The sequence below is a fragment of the Argiope bruennichi genome, chromosome 1, assembly GCF_947563725.1.
Source record: "Argiope bruennichi chromosome 1, qqArgBrue1.1, whole genome shotgun sequence".
Classification (NCBI taxonomy): Eukaryota; Metazoa; Arthropoda; class Arachnida; order Araneae; family Araneidae; genus Argiope; species Argiope bruennichi.
In genome coordinates this window covers 39,620,626-39,641,608 of record NC_079151.1, presented here as the reverse complement: position 1 = coordinate 39,641,608, position 20,983 = coordinate 39,620,626, and the positions used below count along the sequence as shown (strand labels likewise).

The 20,983-nt window shown below is 31.3% G+C and overlaps 1 protein-coding gene across 1 annotated transcript in view; it reads left to right on the top strand.

Moving 5' to 3' along the window:
• Positions 1-20,983, top strand: part of LOC129965917 (uncharacterized) — a 46,030-nt gene that overhangs the window by 9,179 nt on the left and 15,868 nt on the right. The window contains exons 4-14 of the mRNA XM_056080203.1: positions 136-265; positions 3,663-3,838; positions 7,033-7,135; positions 9,374-9,537; positions 10,511-10,681; positions 10,770-10,890; positions 14,218-14,375; positions 16,621-16,740; positions 17,564-17,650; positions 18,964-19,096; positions 20,842-20,954. Coding sequence (XP_055936178.1) covers positions 136-265; positions 3,663-3,838; positions 7,033-7,135; positions 9,374-9,537; positions 10,511-10,681; positions 10,770-10,890; positions 14,218-14,375; positions 16,621-16,740; positions 17,564-17,650; positions 18,964-19,096; positions 20,842-20,954 — 1,476 coding nt within the window. The remainder of the gene's footprint in view (positions 1-135; positions 266-3,662; positions 3,839-7,032; positions 7,136-9,373; positions 9,538-10,510; positions 10,682-10,769; positions 10,891-14,217; positions 14,376-16,620; positions 16,741-17,563; positions 17,651-18,963; positions 19,097-20,841; positions 20,955-20,983) is intronic.

The following is a 20,983-nucleotide window of genomic DNA, read 5'->3' as shown; positions in this document are numbered from 1 at the left end:
TTTAGAAAGAATTTGATTTTTATATTTTGTATTATTTTTATATAGTGTATTTTATTATTATATTTATTGAATATTTATACATAACATTCAACAGATTACTTAGTAATAAAAATTTGTTTTTTCTTTTTTTCTCAGGGACAAACAGATTACTACGTAGAATATTATGATATGCTAAATAGAAGAGGTCGAGTTGAAGCTCATCAAGCTGGAAAACTTATTACCTACATTTACAACCCTCCAACTTATGAAGCATGGGATATAATCGGTAACTAAAAACACAACAATTTGGATTACCCAAATGTCAATAGAAATCATGACATGAATGTATGCTTCGCATCTCTTCTTATGTCTTAAGGACCATTTCAACCAAACATCAGACAAATAGTACTTAATAACGGCTCAAGACTATTAAGAGTATTAGCAAACTTCCATTTCAGACCACCCCCTCGTCATATTGCTTTCCCCCCTCCAAAAAAAAGAACAAATAAAAAGCTGTTTATTAAATAAATTTAACAAATAAAGTAATTATCTCTAATTACATCGAAAATTCTAAAAGCATCGAGTAATTTTGACAATTTTAATTTAAAGTAAAACAACTACTAAGAAAATCAATATAAAAAAATTAAGAGAAAGGAAAAAAGACGATATTTATGATGAAAGTTTGTAGCTGAAATAATTAATTTCTACATTTTTTTAAAATATCAAGAAAACTTTTAGGTTGAAAACAGTTTTCTAAATTTAAAAAAGCACATCAAAGTATTATCTCCTTTCTAAGAAAGAGAGATTTTCTGTGTTGACCTTGACCTTGATGACAACCTGGTCATTTCGCGACATAAATGAAGGTTTTGGGAAACACAATAATTTTGACGATCTCTCTATTAAGATTCTTCAAGAAAATTCAATTCTCCCACAGGAAATTTACATAAATTCGAGGAAATCAAATGAATTCTGCCTTCGGAATATTGATTACAATGCGACCTCTTTAGATGAGCACTGTTATATTTTTGCTGTTGTTTAATAACGATTTGCTGTTTGCGTGTTTATGAGTTTTGCAGGTTTCTTATAAGTACTATTTTTGTATGCTTGTCGTATGTCGTATTTTTGTATGCCGTTTTTCGTTATCGAGTTTGTTGGGTCTTCCACAGTACACTTACTGAATAGATTTTTTCGTAACAGGATATAATGAAAATATAATAAAAATTCATGACACTCAAACACAGTATCAAAAGTATCCTGACACGCCGCCCTCGATTTTAGAGAGATAGCGCCTAAATAAAAATTTGACAGAGCTCATATCGTTAACAACCTGAGCAATTTCGCCGATTTTATTCTCAAAAATATTTGAAATATTTAGGAAAACCAATGAACCGGTCCCACAATCCTAACGAATTACTATCTGATTTCACAAATTTTTATTATATATGGAAGCTTTTGATCTCCTGATACGCCAAGCCCTCAAAGTCCTCCTCCTATTTTCCAGATATAAAGATAAATAGTAAATAATAAACTTCTGATGAAATGTACAGGGTGATTCAAACCTTACCGTCCAAATTTCGTGGGAAAGTAGAGAATACGCCAGGAAACCGACTTCACATAGGAAAGTATGCCCGCAAACTTCATCTGCATGGTCAAAATGGACAAGCGAAGGGAATGCAAGGAAACAGTACAGTTAAGTGGTAAAGAATCTGATTTTTATTCCAACAGGGTAAAGTACAAGATCACAGTAGGTGCTCAAAATTACGATCATTTACACAAACACAAGATTCACAGCGCCGTTGTAATGACCCCCGAGCATTTTCAAAAACGCCCGGCATATCACGGACAATGCTTGCGGCTACCGCTATTTGTGCAGTAAGGCCCACTTCACTGTCGATGGGAGTCTCGTACACATGGTCTTACATGGCCCAGCGCAAAAAGAAATTTATGGGCGATAAATCATGTGACCTGGGTGGCCAAGTGATCTGCCCACTTCTGCCAATCCATTGAACTCCAGATTTTTGGTTCAGGTAAACAGCGCAACAATTGTGCTATAGTCTGGAGTTCCATCATGTTGATAATATATCTCGGCGGATTAAGCCGCAGGCATCGTCCGTGATATGCCAGGCGTTTCTGAAAATGTTCGGTGGTCGATGCAACGGCGCTGTGAATCTCGCGTTCGCGTAAATGGTCGCAATTTTGAGTACTTACTGAGAACTTGTATTTTAGCTTGTTTGAATAAAAATCACATTCGTTATCACTTAATTTTACAGCATCCTTGTGTTCACTTTACTTGTCCATTTTGTCCCAGCAGATGCAGTTTGCGGACATATTTTTCGGAAAGAAATCTATTTCCTGAGATATTCTCTACCTCTCCACGAACTTTGAACGACAAGTTTTGAATCCCCCTGTATATGCAGAAAGAAATCCATCACAGAGCATTTAGAGAAAATAATATACTTCAATTATATTTGTAAAAAGTTTAAACAATGTCATTATTAATGGGGGATTTTTTTTCTCACGAGGAAGGAGTTTCTGCATTTTATTTATTTTATCATTTACAATGAAGTGGAAATTATCCTTAATTACAAAGAAAATAAAACTAAACTTTTCTTAGCGATTAGTTGATATATTTAGAAAAATGTCCAGTAATAAACAATTTTGCTTCGACAGTCAAGTTTAATTGCTAAACTTCAAATTACGGGATATAATTTACATCATCATAAATTAAATTAAGTTAATTATTTTTTTTCCCATGCTTGCTGTTTTTTTTTTTTTTTTTTTTTTTTTGCATTTGAAATAGTAACAATGCTTTTGCGAAAATCGTTCAGAAGTAAAAGATAAGAAGTCCAACTAATTCAAGAATGAATAATGAAGTTTTATTCTACAAAATAACATGAAAGCATAGTAGTAAAACGCAGTAAAAGGGAACAAGAAAATATCACTTGCAGAAATCATCTTCCAACAAAAACAACAAGCGCAAATAGCATATCGTTAAATAAGAAAACAGCTCAGCGGGAACAACTTAACAGCGGAGAGGCAGTGATCAAAACATCAAGGAGAGAATTCATTAGACTCCATTACTTTAGCTTTCTCGCGCATTTATAATAGATTCCCTTGACAAAATATTCAATTTTCTAGAATGATCTTTGTTTTCCAGTACTAATAGAACTATTGTCGTGATTTTTGTATTTTCTAAAAGGATCCCTGGGTATTAAGTCCTAATATAACTATTGTCGTGACTCTTGTATTTTCTAGAACCTTCATTTCCAGAATCTGTATTTTCTAGAATCTTTATTTTTGACACCGGGATTTCTTTATGTAGAGACTAACTAGCCTTGGAAATAACGTTAAATTACTTAGCAATATTTAAAATTCTTATACATCTGAATTGCTGAAAGGCACATCTCATATAATAACAGTTTTCTCTCATCAGATTATCTTTTCTCATCGTCATAATTATGTAGATTATATTTAACAGCCTGGATCGTTTTAGCTACAGCCGCGTATTTTAAAGTAGTATTTTAATAGATAAGAAAATTAAGGAAATATTTTTATTTATTAAAATCATAACTAAATAAAGTAAGTCCTTTAAATGAATTAATTGCTTGTAAAGTTATGAGTATTTTATTTAAAAAATGATTCTTTTTCTTTTAAAAACAATGTATTTACTTGTATGCATTTAGGTTGGAACTGCACAATGAAATTTTTAAATGAGACACCTGAAATGTTTAAAGATGCACCAGATGATTGGCTTTATACGACGGATAAAGACGAACAGATAACAGTTGGCCCATCCGCCATGCTGAAAACAGCCTATGATGAATGGTACAAGACAGTAAACTCTAGCAAGCCAAAAGTTGTAAGTCCATTGACTTCAATTCCTTATTCATTATTTTATGCCTCTATTAAGCTCAATTCTGTGTTTTTTCTGGGGGGGGGGGAGGATAGTATGGCATTAAATAGTAACGTAGTAAACTTTTTAGATACTTCTAGATTTCCACGACGACCGCTATTAAAATGACGCAAAGAATAACCAATGCCAAACGACGCCAAAGAGAAACCCAAAGGGAAAGTGTGTATATTGTTTGACAATGAAATGTAAAACCCTCAGCGCTTTTGCTCATGTGTTGGGATGGGTTTAATTCGTCAAAATAGAGGTGAGAAGAAAGATGAATAAGGAGATGTTTACATTTAACAATGAAGTCCAAGGTCAAAAGTGAATACCGGAAATGCATTCACCCCTTAGTGAATTAATGTTAATGAACTAATTGCTCTTAGTTCGACTACTTTTGGCTGTTTTTTTTTTACATGATTTGGCGGTTTATCGTGGTCGCTATGGAAATCATGTTGTACCAAATATCATTATAATGCTTGCAAATATTTGTTAAGAAAATTAATATACATTTCATAAAAGTCTGATGCGAAACTCAATTGATATTATTTATGAAATATTATTGCTTAGTTTTTTAAAATATTTTTCTTTATTATCATAATATATGAAAGTAACTTTACAAAATAGTTTGAAAAAAGATGATAAGATATCCATGCACAATTTTTTTTTACATAGTTTGTCAGCGGAAATGGTTAACCATGATAAGCATTGTTGCAATGATTTTTTGAATTAGAAACGCTTTTGCCCATTAGGACACTAAATGTTTGAGAAATGCAATTTCACAGACTGATGAAGTTTGGTTCACGAGTTTTTCTGAAAATGCAATCTCTTATTTTACAAAGAGCGGACAATTACTACGGAGCTCAGTTTTCAGAGCCGGCCTTACAAATGAACGCGGCGAAGCCCAGTAATTTTTGAGATATTTGTCCGTTATATAGCTCATGCTGTTGCGATTGAGTTTTGAATCGTGTAAGCGTGCTTTTTTGCACATTTGGATTTGCAATTTTTTATTGCAAATTAAACTGTTTTAATCTAAAAAACTTGCATTATTCTTTGTGTCTCCTTTCGCAAGTGAAAGGTTGTATATAACACAATATTACATATTGTTACGGAAATCCTCTGATGAATATATGGTGAGAAATCTAAAAAAAACCCGATAACTAATAAATACATTGGTTAGCAATAACCACATGTTTATTCCACAAGAAAGCATGAAACGGAGGTAGCAAAATACAATCGAGGTATACACAAAACTGTATGGGAAGCAATCAAACAACTCACCGGCAAAAATCAAATCGTTATTAAATAACAGCACTCAGATCGCTGGTAGAAAATTTGTTCCTCTGTGACATTCCAAAGAAAGAATTCACTAGACTTCGTTTTAGTTATCACGCAAATTATAACAGAATATTTAATTCCATTATAATTTGCGGAATTATTATCATTATTATCATGGAATCTTATAATTTCCGTGACAGAATATAGAAGTTTCTAGAAGGATTTGCGTAACTTGGTTCCTAATAGAAACACGGTGATAATTCTTGTATTTTCTGGAACTCATTTTTGTCACTAAATTTAGCATCAGATCACCAAGGCCATGGATCGCTGGCTTGGCGAAGATTCAGTATCCATTATAATATTTGTAAAACTCTTTTTTTTTTTTTCTACGAGGCAAACTGCACACAGACGTTTTAACACAGGTTCGTATTACTATGGTCTTAGTGAAATTTAGTGTACGAAGTTCTCTTATTATCATCCTTAAACTATTGATATTTAATTTTTATGATCAATATTGTTTTATATTTAAAATCATCAATATTCTAATTGGTCAATTATTTTTTCAACCTCTGAACATTTAATTCAAAAGTTTAAAACTCCGAATGAACTTGTACCTCTTATCAAATACTAAAATGCTCAATAGTAATGTTTAATATGAGCTTTGCTGTTCTGTTTGTCATTTTAAATTTTCATAATATCAGAAATTAATGTTTTCTGATTCATCATTAGATAAGATATTCATGCTCAATTCATTTTCATGTGATACATACTAATTGCGTCGTGACCATTGTATGTCTTTCAAGAAAAAAATGAAACATAATGTGCGATTGGATATTACATGACATAATTGGTAAGGTCATCATATGACTGTATCGTCATTGAATTGACTTCATTAATCTAAAATAATATGAATTTTTATTAATAAGGCGTTTCTCACCATATAATGAAGCATGATTGTTGGTGGGGGGATGCGAGTGTTCCCATCCGTATTTTTATTGCAAGTACATTATAATGGTTGGCAATGGAAGTTTGCTGCTCTAAACTCTGATGGTGATTGGTGGTAAAAGATTTCTGATACTGGATTTTATTGTCAATTAGCAGAATATACATGTAAGCAAAGAACCAGAATTGCCCAGACTCATTTCATTATAACGAAGATTATATTGATTAGAGCCTTAATTACTCCACGGATTGAGACAGATAATTTCGATTATTCGAAAACTCGGTAAATAGAGACTAAATTTTTAAATAGCGAATTATTTTCTTTCCATAAAGTTTTCCCTAATAGTTTATTAGGAATTATAAAAATAAATCCGCAATTACTATCGCTTATTAACATTTTAACGATTTGACAAATATATATATATATAAAAGAATACATAAGAATATATTGCTCCATTAAGAAACATGAACTTTTTGAGACAGATTTTTTCTTCCATGGTATTCGCTCACTTCATTATTGTTGTACTTATGAATAAATTTGTCATTCAGTTCTAAATTACTTCCGATTTATAAAATGTTATTGTTTCATAGTGAAACTCTATATGCCTTCATCTCATGAAAATAAATTCCAATACCAATTTTAACTGCTGTACTAAAAAAAATCCTCGTTAACTTAAAAAATAAATTAAAAAAAACACTCCGATTTTTTGGCACTAATTTGGTTAACAGTGATCTTAAATTACATAAATTGTACTGTGTTTAATTGAACAACAAATAATGATGCTAAGTGAGATAAGAACTTCTTTTTTTGAGATACGAGTATTTGTTTGCTTTATCTTGAAGCATTTTAAAAGAGAAATACTTTTCTGCAGTTTTATACGAAAGAATAAGACTGTATATGTTTTATCATGCTGTTTTAATTGTAAACATATTTTTTTTAGTTTTACATGGGTGAATATGAAAGCACAGTCAGAGGTATCAAAGCCATATATTGGAGACGTTGTGATGGGGAAGGCTTAACATTTGTTGATTACGTGTTTACTGGTGAGAATTTTTCTTATTATTTCGTTTTTTCTTTTAATTATTTTTTTTTACTTATTTTCTTGTTATACATTTGTGGCTTCTTATATTGGCGATTCAAAATTCAATTGCTAAGAAGAAAGATAAAAAAGCACAAAGTATTTAAAAAAAACCAAAAATCAAATAAGAAGTTATTTTATTATAGTAAGTAACTTAGCAAAGTAAGCCAGAATCAAATAGGAATTATTATTATATGAATATATCTTTTGTAAAGTAGACCATTTCTCATATTCTTGGCACCTATTTACCATTGGTACAACTTTTTGTCTTGGGTATCTATTACTGTACTTTGGTTAGGATCATAATACTCTGTTGTGACTTAAGACACTTTACCAGCCCACTGACTGTCAGGGATTTAAGCCAATTGAGCGTTTTTTTCAGTAGCCCCGACTAGGGCTAAGAGTATGACTTAGCTACTTCATGCGTCACATTCGCTTGCACAACCCCTTTTTACAGGGGGTACATTCACACACCTCACAAATAGAACAAGAACAACCATGCCCGAAACGGGACTCGAACTCGGTGTGCCTATATCACGGGAAGACGCACTACCCTTATGCCAGGTCGCCGGCTTATAATACTGAACTGATAGGATATTCAAACATACAGCCGACTGATCAGAATTTCACATTTTGTTTTCTTGTGTTCTTAGTGTTTATCATTGTGAGATGATATACATATGCCTAAATTGTTTGACTGCAAAATGATTGTCCATACTAAATAGTGGCATTTCAGCCAGATCTGTAGCTAAGCCTAACTTAATATGGATACGAAAAGAAAATTTTTAATAATTAATCCTTTCATTCCTAAGATCACTCAAGTTCACTTACCTCAGAATACTGAATGGCCAAGTTTCTTTTTCAAAGATAAGAAAAATTCCCTACCCGCTCAAAACACCGCAATGATAGCCCATAGTTTTAAAGGGTTGAAAAAAAGGACCACTCTTAGCTATTTAGCAAATATATGCCCGAACATCCTTTGAGAATTCCGCAGAAAATCTCCCTATCCCCTAAACCTATGCGGCTAGGGTGTCTAAAGAACAAAGTAGGTGTCGATTCAATCAATCAAAATTAGCGAAAAATGGGTGGAAATTTATCAGTGATATACAGGCGTCTCGTACGGCTGCCTTAGTTTCATTGGACGGGCATTAGGGATATTGATATTATTAATTAAATTATAATTACTACTTTTACATTATAATTACTACTTGTATTATAATTAATTATTATAATAAAAAGTAGTAATTATTATAATTAAAAGTACTAATTTAAATTATAATTACTACTTTTACAAGTTGTAAAAGTAGTAATTACTACTTATAATATGCTTTTTGTTATAAGTTATTGTATATGCTGAGCACGCAGATAAAAGAATATAATGTAAGAAATAAAGTTTAATGTATTGTATAGTGAATGAATAGGAATGCGGAAAGCAGAAACGAAACATTATTCTTTATGCTAGTATCATACAGATTTTTTTTATAAACAAAATGCAAGATTTATTAGGTGCTTCATGCATTTTGATCATTTTTTTCATTTAAAAAAGTCATTTATTGAAAAAAATTGGCAAAATATATATCAATCAAAATATTTTCCATCATTTTCTACAACTTTCCCCCATTTTTGTCCAATAAGTGTTGCAATTGATTTTCTTCGATTTTTTTTTTTTTTTTCCTCCAGGCCGTTTTTTGTCATTGGCATCGAAATTACCATTCTTATATCGTTGAAACTTGTAGATTTCTTCAAATCAAACAAAAAAAGCAATGAATGTTGAAAATGCAATTTGGAGCGTTCCATGATTGGGATATTTAGACACTGAATAACTCAATAATACTAAATTGAAAACTTTCAAAATGATAACAATAAGGTAATAATAAATTGGTAAAACCCAAAACCATTATCGTTTATATAGACACTTCGCATGTTTACCATTAGATGTCGCTGATTAAAATATATGCAAGCACCTAATAGGAATTTGTCTTGTGATAGGTTTTATAATTAAAAGAATTTAAGGACTTATCTGAAACATTAACATTTTAACTTCAAATTCCACAAAGGAATTTGTACAAAATGCACATATATGCAATGATGTTAGTTGTACATTTTCAATTTATTGTGTTTATTATGTATAAACAATTTTTATTGTAAAACGTCATTCAAAACCAATATTATCGTTTCAACCAATGATTTGTTATATTTGCAGCTGAAAAATATGAAAACCCCTATGGTTTGAAAGACTTTAAGACACTTCCACTGAGAATCATCTTTGGCGGCATAAGAGATTCGCGAGTTGATGAATTTTCTAAGCAAGAATACGACATTGTTCAGTTCCAGCCCTTCATTTCTGAAGGGCTTACGCCATTTGATGTAAGTACTTTAGCTATACATGAATAGTATATAACTGTGTAGAATTTTATAGCAACAATTATTCATAAAAAAATTATTTTACAAAATAAAAGTTAAACAATTGTGACATTTTTTAATAGTTAAGAGAAAATTATAAACGTATAAATGCACAATTTACATTGTGTTTTATAAGTAGTACGATTTCAAAGATTATACATAATGTTGCATGATTTTAAAAGTTATGCGGTCAGTAGCTTTGACTACACAATAATCCCGAGGTATTGGAATGGAATAAAATTAATTTTCTGCAATATCAAGTCATTCTGCTCATTAGTCAAAAATTATTAATATATTTTCTTTTTTTCATTAAATTAACTGGCCTTTAATTTATATTTTTGAAAAACAATACATTACTCAGAAGTTCAGTTTGTGACTAAAACTAATTTCGTTTGGAAAGTGTATATAAAACTCACAGTGGAACCAGAATGTGATGTAAACGATGTCGTCCTGAAATAGACATTCATTCTTTACAGGACGTTTTCGCCATCGTTGTATTGCAGTTTCTCATAAATTCAAAACTACTTTGGAAGTATCAAAAAAGTTTGCATATAAATAACATATGTAGATAATAATAAATGCAAAAATGGTCAAAAGATTTTCCGAAATGCATAGAGAAACTTGAAGCACAAGAAATCCAAATGTGACTTTGTACGACTTTTCGCAGAATGTGGCGCTCTAACAGTCGCACCACAATCTGCCAAAACTGAAATCTCATCCTTTACAGCCACGATTCCTAGATAGAACATTGCGATTTTTCATAAATGAGGAGTTTCGTTACTATTCTAATATCAAAATGTATGCATTTGTGTAATATTTAATTGTTATGCATAAACTATAAACAATAAAAGAAAAGAGATAAACAATACATCAAAAGAGTTATTGTAATGCATGAAATTTTTCTATATATATGCTATAATATGAAGATTTTATTTAGCTTCCAAGAGGAAGAGGTTGCCGCCGAAGAGTATTTTCTGATGATGACGACATCCCAAAGATTCCAGATTTCTCAAAAGGGAATTTACAGTTCAAAGCTGAAGTTATTTACCAGACCGTAGACTTTAACGGAGATCCAAATGAGTTCGTCACTTACTACAATACTCTCACTGTAAGTCAGTAATACACAAGAGAAAAACGAATAATTTTTCAATTTAAATGCAGCAGTATACGTTATATGTTTTATTTCTTTGCTTTAGATGGCTCTGGATGTAGGCAGTCAGCTTTTAGCCTTTCACTACTCTCCTTGGGACAAAACTGCACCCAAAAATAGACCAGACGTGCTGTCCCCAGTGCATTCGATTTTTGACATGTTACATGGTATGTATCATGATTTAGAATTGAATTGAATCAGCGAGTATAAAAACAATATTTGATCGAAATTCTCAGTTCGAGTTAACCCTTTTTAGGGCCGTGGGAAGTATGCTTCCCACCAAATTTATCTGTATGAAATTATGTAGGTTGGCATAAGTTCTGGCAAATTTTTTTAGTAAGTCAGAAACTTAGATGCTTCAGTTCTTTATCTCAGACAAAATGATGCTTCTTGATTTTTTACTTAATTATTAATTAACCAAATTAATGAATCAAATTAAATTTATCTAATAAGCTAAATGAATTCCTTTTCTTATTCTAATTTCTAGCCTAAAAATATTTTAATATAATATGACTAGAAAAAATTGGCACTTTAAAGGGTTAATTAAGTTTTAAAATCAAGCAAATTTTATATTCATTCAAATTTAAAACTTGCTTGGAATAATAAAGGGAGGCTGGTAGGGATCAAACACTCTCAGTCCACATATTTGACTATATAGAGTCGTTGCATGTAAAGAGGAAAAATTTGAACTTGATCTACTCTCTGTCTATCTATTTTATAGAGTTTAATAAAATCCGTCCAGTTAATGCACAGTGAGAAGTATAACAAACACATTAATGGATAACGGTGCTTTATTCCGCAAACACTCTCAGTCCACATATTTGACTATATAGAGTCGTTAAATGTAAAGAGGAAAAATTTGAACTTGATCTACTCTCTGTCTATCTATTTTATAGAGTTTAATAAAATCCGTCCAGTTAATGCACAGTGAGAAGTATAACAAACACATTAATGGATAACGGTGCTTTATTCCGCAAAAAGTTACGATATACAGACAGAAGAAAACGGAAGCACTCACAAATGCAATGCTTACAGAAATCGATAACATACTAGAAGACAACAAACCGCTAATAAAATTATAGTACAGCACAATTCCCTCTATGATAAACAGTAAGAGATAATTCACTCGATCGACTCATGAGTTTTTGCCTCTCGCTTTTTATTGATTTTCAAACAGGACATCCAAAAACCCAGAAGAATCTCCGTTTCTCGAGTCCTATTAAAAATATAGACACATTTTCTATATTTTTGAGAACTGTCATTTTTGTCGTTAAATTCAGGTAACAAGTCACTAAATAGCCAACAAGTTTGTTGTGGAACCCGGACGTGACTGATCTGACATGCATTCAGTAACCATCAAAATATCTGTAAAACTGACACTTCCTAAATACACTGCTGTCACCAATAGTTGTATGTTCTTTCCAAGGGACTGTTTTGCAATGATAGATGTCGATTCGTTGACTGGAAGTAACCAATATCTGAACGTGATAAGCCAAACACCTGCTAAGAAATTCTAATTGTTGGTGACGCCGAAAATCAGTGATGGGGCCTTTTGATTTAGGAATTGTTCTTAATCTCTTCCTTATTATGAGACTAGGGTACTTTTCGGTTAAAAGATCGCAAGCGAAAGGTCACCAAATAACTTAGTCCTGCACCAACCTGCATATAAGTCTAACGCTACAACTATTTTTGGCGATGTTTATGTCTGGGGGGGGGAGTTCAGACTTTAATTATTTGGCGACTTTTCTCTTGCACCCCGCTAACTGAAAAGTACTGATATTAACTGCACAGAAAAGAAATATTACAGATTTTTATCAAGTTTCGAGTTCCTTATGGTCCTGGCGAGTTTATTTCCGTAAAATTTGCGAAATTCAAATGGTTCTGAATAAAATAAAATCTGTGTAGAAATTCATTTAAGGACTTTTCTAAAAGAAGTGGAAACAAGCACAACTTTCTATCGAATTTTGTTTCATATTGCGATCAACTGATTACTTTAGTTTACAATACTATAGCGTAGATATAATTTTCAACGACCTTTTATAGTCATTTTAGTATTTGTAATGACTATAATTTCAGACACTTTTAGTAGGATTTTATTTTTGAATGGATTAATTAAAAATAAAACCGATGGATTAAATTTTAAATTTCAATAAAGTTAGGATTAAAATCTGCAATAATACAAAACAACAGCAAAAAATGCATTTGATTTTATACTTAAGTAAAGCTTATTCGAATTCACAATAAAATTAGAGGAAGGAGACAATAAAAGGAAATACTTTTAAAACTGAACAAAGTTTAGAGGGGGAAATATGACAGAGAAAGAATATTATTTATCTTAACACTCTTGTACTTAATTTTTTATGTTCCATGTTCGTAAAAATAGAGCTTTAGTTATTGCTTTCTTACTCATTTACTAGTGGGCTAGTATTTAGATATTTCAATAAAGTGTATATTCCCAATGGCAATGCATTTTTAATATTTTTTTATATTATATCGATCGATAATGAATTATTTAATCGATTAATTTAATTAAATATTGATTCTATAAACGTCTCGTAACCTAGTCGTGAATTTGATACATAAATATATCAAGAGTGCATAATGTTTTACAAAATGATATATAAATTAAAGACTGAGAAATAGAAAATAATTAAAATAAAAAAATCAATTTCTGAGTATAAAAGTAATACTTCCATTTAATTTATTACTAATTATGACTTCGTGACAACGTTTCACAATGATTTAGAAGACAGAAAATCAGTACCGATAAATTTCTACACCACAGTTTTAAAGTTTGTAATTATAGGATGCTACTGTTAGTACAAAAACATCTTTATATAAAATTTAAAAATTCAACATATACAGACACATAGCTAGTACAAAATAGAAAATGAAAAACTATTTTATTGATACTGAATAGTTGCTAAAGTAACAGTCAAAAGCAATTTTTTGCAGAAGGATATTTGAGACTCGTGTATAATCGCAGTTACTCTCAATGCACAGATTGAGGACCTATAATCGGCTACTCTGATTCGTACATGTAAAGGCACATGTAAAAATCTGAATGACCGGACACACAACAACAGCAATACTGGCGGGAACTGTGGTTGAGTCTTAAGGACCATCACCGGCCACGATACAACCCTTCCCTTGAGAATCACGTCCCGTCATCGATGAGAGGCAGCCGACCCCCCCCCCCCTTTTTTTCTGTACTCACCAGGTTGGCAAGAACCAACCACCATACCGGAAGCTTCTCACCCTCAAATATGAGGTGACCCCCCCCCCTTCCAGTGGACGCAGAGGTTTGTGAAAGGAAGTCACCACAAGAAATCGTTTGATAATACATTTCAAATTTTAGTGTGGTTCCAAAACTGTCAAGCCGGAACCTATAGACAGCAATCAGGTTTCTACAAATGTATGTTGGTTAATGATAAGTTGAAATTTGTACTATCAAGTTCTTTTTTATTATTAATTTATCAAATTTTTATTTTCAGGTTACCTTTACCAATACAACTTAACTGACGGCCAATGCCAACTTACACGTGAAAGAAGTTTCGTGCCGACTTTCGAGCTTCCTCGGGACCTTGGAGGGATTTCTTTAACTGATCCACAAGTTCTATTTCCAAATGATGAATTCTCATTTTTAAGTGAGGTAATTTAAGAGGAAATGATAATTGTTTTGTATTTAGATTGTATAGTGAAGATAATTGAGTTTACATTTTGAACTGCTTTCTTCACTGATTAGATCCAAAATTAGATACATTTTTACAATTTTGATGTTAAGATTTCTTACCAAACTTCATTTATCTTGCTCTTTGTGTATATGAATTGCGTCGCTGTTCTAGATACAAATAGACAGATTGACTAATAATCAGCTCATTGAAAGATTGAATCCATTATCATATAGATCTACAAATCCTGTAATAACTTGTGAAATTTCTTTTTTTCTACATTTTTCAATACATACTAACAAACTTTCCTTTTGGCAAAGTTCGTCCAAATCTTGATAGACTCCAGGCATTTTTGAAGTAATGATTGTATATCAAATTTCATTCGTTTGCTTTCTTGCATTGTCATATTATCGAGTTCTCAGGCGGGCAAACATAATATTGTGGTGAATAATATATAAGCCAGTTAACAGCCCTGCAACCCGAGCAATTGTTTTGGTATCATGGTCATGTTACTGGACTGCGAAGCACAAGGTCCCAGGTTCTACCCTCGCGCCTTACAATCCCCTATATTGGTGACCTCGGACGATGAACCTTCAACCTTCGCACAGCTGTTGTGGCGCCATCTACCCGCAACCAAAGTCTTCAGATTCACTTGAAGCAGCAAACCAAAGTTGTCTGACTCACTTGACGCAGCAACACAAAAAGGCCACAGCAACAGCATCAACAACCATTCACCCACACACGCTCGCCATAACGCTTGGCGCTACTCAACTGGGTACAGGCCCATTAGACAACAGCTCAATACATCACCACTCAACAGCCATATCGTTCGTCTAACCACCGACTCACTGGAGAGAGTGTCTGTGGTGAATAGCATATAAGCCAGTTAACAGCCCTGCTACCCGAGCAATTATTTTGGTATCATGGTCATGTTTCTGAACTGCGAACCACAAGGTCTCAGGTTCTATTCTCGCGCATCACATATCACTAAAATATCAATAACTGTTTTTTCAAACTCAGGATGGTCCGAAGCGTGAATATTCATCAAATTCTTCAGGTCAAAATTTTTGAAAATTATAAGAATCTCTCTTCGTATTCGAGAAATTTAAAACTGAAATTTTATGCAAAAAGGAAAATCCATTTCCCTTACAGTTGCTCTAATTTTAGTAATACATAATTTGTATAGAAACTAATAAAAACTTTATTTTTACAATATAAATCAAGAAAGCAACATACTTTAATATCTAATCACTCATAATGTAGTTGAATGAACAAACTATAATAAACATTTGTAGCGATAGAGAGTAAAGTTTACATTCCCTGAAGTCTTGCATGAACTTTCATTCGATAGTCAAATCAGTCTAAATCTCATTCATAAAATATAAAAGTATTCTCTTCAAATGAATAAAGACATACTTTGGTCATCAAAGAAATGAGTTTCCGACATTTAAATAACAGAATACTATGGAACGAAAGAATCCGAATTTGCCACTTGCCTCAGACACCAATTTAAACCTTTCTAGGGCCGTGGGAAGTATGCTTCCCACCAAATTTATCAATCTTTGTATGAAATTATGTAGGTTGGCATAAGTTCTGACAAATTTTTTTAGTAAAACAGAAACTAAGATACTTCAGTTCTTTTCCTCACACAAAATGATGTGTCTTGATTTGTATTTAATTATAATTAACCAAATTAATTAATTAATCAAATTAAATTTATCTAATAAGCTAAATGAATCCCTTTCTTATTCTAATTTCAAGCCTCAAAATATTTTAACATAATATGACTAGAAAAAAATGGCCCTTTAAAGGGTTAAGAGAGAAAGCAAGTGGAATGGGATTCAAAAGTTTGTCTAACATCAACTCAGGGGTAGAGGTATTCATGTCTTAACAATTTGCATGTTCTTTTTTCAACTTACCTCAAATGGTTTAATTTAATCACTCCAGACAAGTACAGGTGTGGTAGATTTGGGAAATCTGTACATTATGTCATCTCTCTTCCCGTCTCCTTTCCTCTGTAAAAACCAGTACCGGACATCGAAACTACCTAATGTAAGATTATTTCGTGAACATTGTTTCAAATTTTGAGAAGAAAGTAATATCATTCACCAAAGCAATTTTAAAATAATTTCGGACTTAAAATGAGAATATGAATTCTTTCTCTGAACAGTTCATTTTGAAAGTAAAAATAATGCAATGCATCTGTTTTTTATTCTGTTTTTACAGGGAACTAATAGAGGTTTGAGAGTCAATGTTTTTGAAGGAGTGTTTAACGATTATCAGCTGAAACGTGGAGATGAATACATTTCAATTCCTAAAGCCGTAGTCACTCACAGTTATTTGACGGTGAGAAGCATTTTGTTTTATTAATCCATTTGAATATTACTTGATCATATGTTAAGATTCTAGATATTTTTTATTCTGAATAAATCTTAGTTTATTGCAAGAAAAATCTAGATATTTTTGACTTAAACCAATGTTGCTTAGAATCTCGGGAAGAATCTGTATATTTCGATCTGAAGGAATGTTAATTTCACGAAAGATTCCAGAGTTTTTTATAACTGAGTGAATTTTTAGTTTCAAGAAAATATTCTAGATATTTTTTTTCAATGAATGATGCTTAGTATCATGGGAAAATTCCAGATATTTTGATTTAAATAAATATCAATTTCCCGAAAGATTCTGTATTTCTTTAACCGAATAAGTGCTACTTAATCTCAAGAAAGAACTATAAATATTTTTGATCTGAATAATTGTTACTTATCATAAAGAAATAATTGCATATATTTTAATTTAAATAAAAATATTACGAGAAATATTTTTTAATTCGAATAAGTGCTATTTAATCTAAAAAAAATATTCTAAATATTTTTTTACGATGACATTATTTAATAGTAAGCCTTATCTTTAAGCATGGGTGAACATTAAAGAAATTTCAATGACATTTTTACTCATAAAAATAATCTAATAAAATTACGCAGAAACGTTAACTCTCTGATTAATCCTTAAAATTTTAAAAGCGATTGATATTTAAAAAAGCGATTGATATTTTAAAAGCGATTAATATTTAAAAAAAGAGAGTATCATTTATTATTCATAATCCTATCTAAGATCTAATTAATTTTATTAATATTATTATTACAAATGTTGTAAACAAAACTTTTTTCAGGACCATGAAGTGGAGAGAAACATGAATTCTGTTAAAAATGCTTTGACCCAGGTGCAGATGTTTTTCTTAGGAAGGTTGAAAGAGAGAGTAAGTAGCAATTATTAAATCACATATTAAATCTTCTATAAAACCAACGAAATTTTCCGGTATACTCTCTGATAACTGTACGTATATATTCGGTTAATAATATATACGTACAGTTATATTATTACTATATATATTATTATAACTGTACGTATATATTATTAACCACTTGCCATTAACAAACAATTGTTACAAAAGAGTCTATTAGCGTGAAATTTTTGGCGATGGGTTGTTGTTGCATATTCCTAAGAATAGCAGAACTATATCAAGTCTGTGACCCTGAAAAAGTCAAATGCTGACAATGGATTTTCAATAAGATCTGCCTGGAGAAGCCCAGACAAATAAGAATGTGATCAGGTGAAGCCTCTTCCGTACAACATTTGGGGATTACTCTCCGTACAACATTACTCTTACTCGCCACTGAGAAAGCGAGTAATCAGATCCTGCTTACTAGAATCAAGAGTCAGAGAACTCCTGAACGACTACTCTTATGGCAATGATGTACTGGTGGGACAAACCAAGTGGTTTTATTTTGGGTTTTAGCTGTGGAGAAAATTCCCATGCTTGGTGATTAATCACTAAGATTCAATTTATACATAATAACCAGAACATCGGATATGTGTTTTGGACTCTATTTTTCTGATCGATTAAAATAAGAGTTAGACACAGAATTACAAATGTATTCACAAAAATCACGTGCCAAATTTCATATATTTAAGTCATTGCGTTTTTTAGTTATTACATTTAGATGAATGTAAAAATATAATTTGACAATCAACTTCTTGGCGGATTTCATTCTGAATTTGATAGATACTTACAATTTGGTTATTAAATCTGAGTACAAAATTTTATCCATCTAGTTCTCATTGTTTTACAGCTATCGTGTTAGTTTATATTTTGAGAGCCAAAAAGATTTCCTCTGAATGCATTTCATCTAATGGTGTAAAGATATGGTTTTGAAAATGGTGTAAGTAATGTATGTAATGTAATGGTCTTTATAAACGATGTAAAGATTGTACTTTGAATTTCATCCATTTAGTCCAAAACACTTTTGAGTCATCTTGTTCACATATAGAGGCAGTGGACATACAGACAGAGAGACATATTGATATATCGACTGGATTCAAAATTTGAAACAGGCTAAAAAATTCTGGTGTCATTTCCTCATATTAAATTATATATGAGGAAAGTGCGAATTTTGTGACTATTACGATACTTTTTCTTTATTATGTTTAATATGAAAGTTAAAACGTAATATCGAAATTTACTTTTGTAATTACCATGCGTATTTTTACTCAAACTTATTTTCTTTGCAGGCTATGGAAGTTATAACAATGAACTTCTATGGCTTCAGTACCGAAATATATAACAGGCGACAAGTTTTTAACGTCAAGAGATGCTACAAAAATGACAATGATTATGTATGGATTACTCTTTCTTTCAATGCAGGTAAACTTCATTTTTAATATTAATGTAATGAAAATAATTGTGTTTTTGAATTGTTCAAATGTGAATATTCTAGATTTGTAATAAATTTATTTATAAACTTGCTTCAAATTCTATATTAATGAAATAAAATAAAAGATAAATTGAAAAGTATATACACCACTGGAGATACAAATGCATTGGCTGCAAATAAAATAAAACTACATAAATAAGTCTGATGTAATAAACTTTTTGTTTCTTATAGAAATCTAAAATCTAAACCACTGAACAGATTTTTTTTTTTAAATTTTCTCATGAATATGGTAAACATCTGAAAGATTTTCTTGAATGTTTCATGACAATTGATGAAAAAATCGATTTCTTATTAATTAAAAACCATTTTTTAATTACATCAACAAACAACAGGATGGCACCTAGGATTTGTTTATTAAACTAAATTTATAATAGTAGGAGAAGGAGAAAGAAATATTTTTGAATAAAATTTATTTATCTTATTGACTTTGATTCCCCCCCCCCTTCTTTAGCTTGAGAATTACTTTGAGATTTTCTGTTACTTAAAAACTGATTCAAACTTTGATTACATGCTTTTAACGATTGCTTAAGACTAAAATTCATAGCTGAAAATGCTGCCTGAGCATTTCATGTCGTAAATTATTGTTTACACTTGTTACACTTATTACGTAAACACTTGTTTAAGTTGTCACTTAGAATGCTTAATTTAATTTTGTATCGTCCTTTTAAAAAATATTATGTCGTTATTAACCATAAGCAGCCACGCCGATCCACCCGAAAACACACGGATAAATCTGAACGACCGGACGCCGCGATAGCATAGGCCTGATTCCTAAGGATCATTGCCGGTCACGGCACAAATCCTCCCGTATGCTGGATACCCCGTCATCGGTAAAGGGTAACTGATCCCACACCATTTCTGTATCCATAGGGTGGTGAGAATTGACAATGATACCAGAAGCTTCTTTTCCTGATGTCTGAGGTGTCCTTCAGTGGGACTTAATAATTAATTAAGAAATTGAGTTTTTTTTTTACAACTAATTTGATACAATGTGTAATATTGCAAGAAACTACAAAACATTAAAATTCTTCGGTACAGTAGATTTTCTCGTTTTGATATGAAATGAATTTGAATGCGATAGAAAATCTTTCTGCTTTATAATATTTTGTCTAAATGAATCTTTTCAGCAAAACATTTTGTATACGTTATTTAAAATACCTTTATTTACGGACGCGTTGGGATTCATCAAGAATTAATTCTAAATATATTTTTACTTTTTTCCTTAAAACGTTTTAAATCAAATGCAATTATTAATAATGGATTTGATATTTGATACTTTAAAGCCATTGGTGAAATTAAATTAATCTAAATACTTCACATGCACCATTATATAGCCAGAAAAGTATATTTCAAATATCACATTTCAGTTACTAATCAAGTGTTTAAAGTTATAAAACGAAGAATAAAAGAAAAATCACAGAAATTCAGCAGAGTATTTTATAAGAAATTTTACAATTTCGAAGAAGTGCATTTATTATAAAACGACCATCAAAAGTCAGAAACTGGTTTTATATTACTAAATATTTAACAAGAAAATTAGGTCATATTACTTCCGTTAAGAATAAGATATGAAGTAATATTTATAGAAAAGGGATTTCTTTCTATTCAAGTGTCTAAATGATGTAATGATTTAAATCATTCAATTATTCATACCGCATTAAATTTCCTTTTTCAGATGAAGCCCAACTAAAAAGAATTAAAAATGATGTTCCAAGTATTCAATCGAATGTTCTGAATTCCATTACATCGGGATCGGAATTGAATGCAGCCAGAATTCCTATTATAGAAGTAAGAAGTTATTTTTTTTCTCTTCGAAG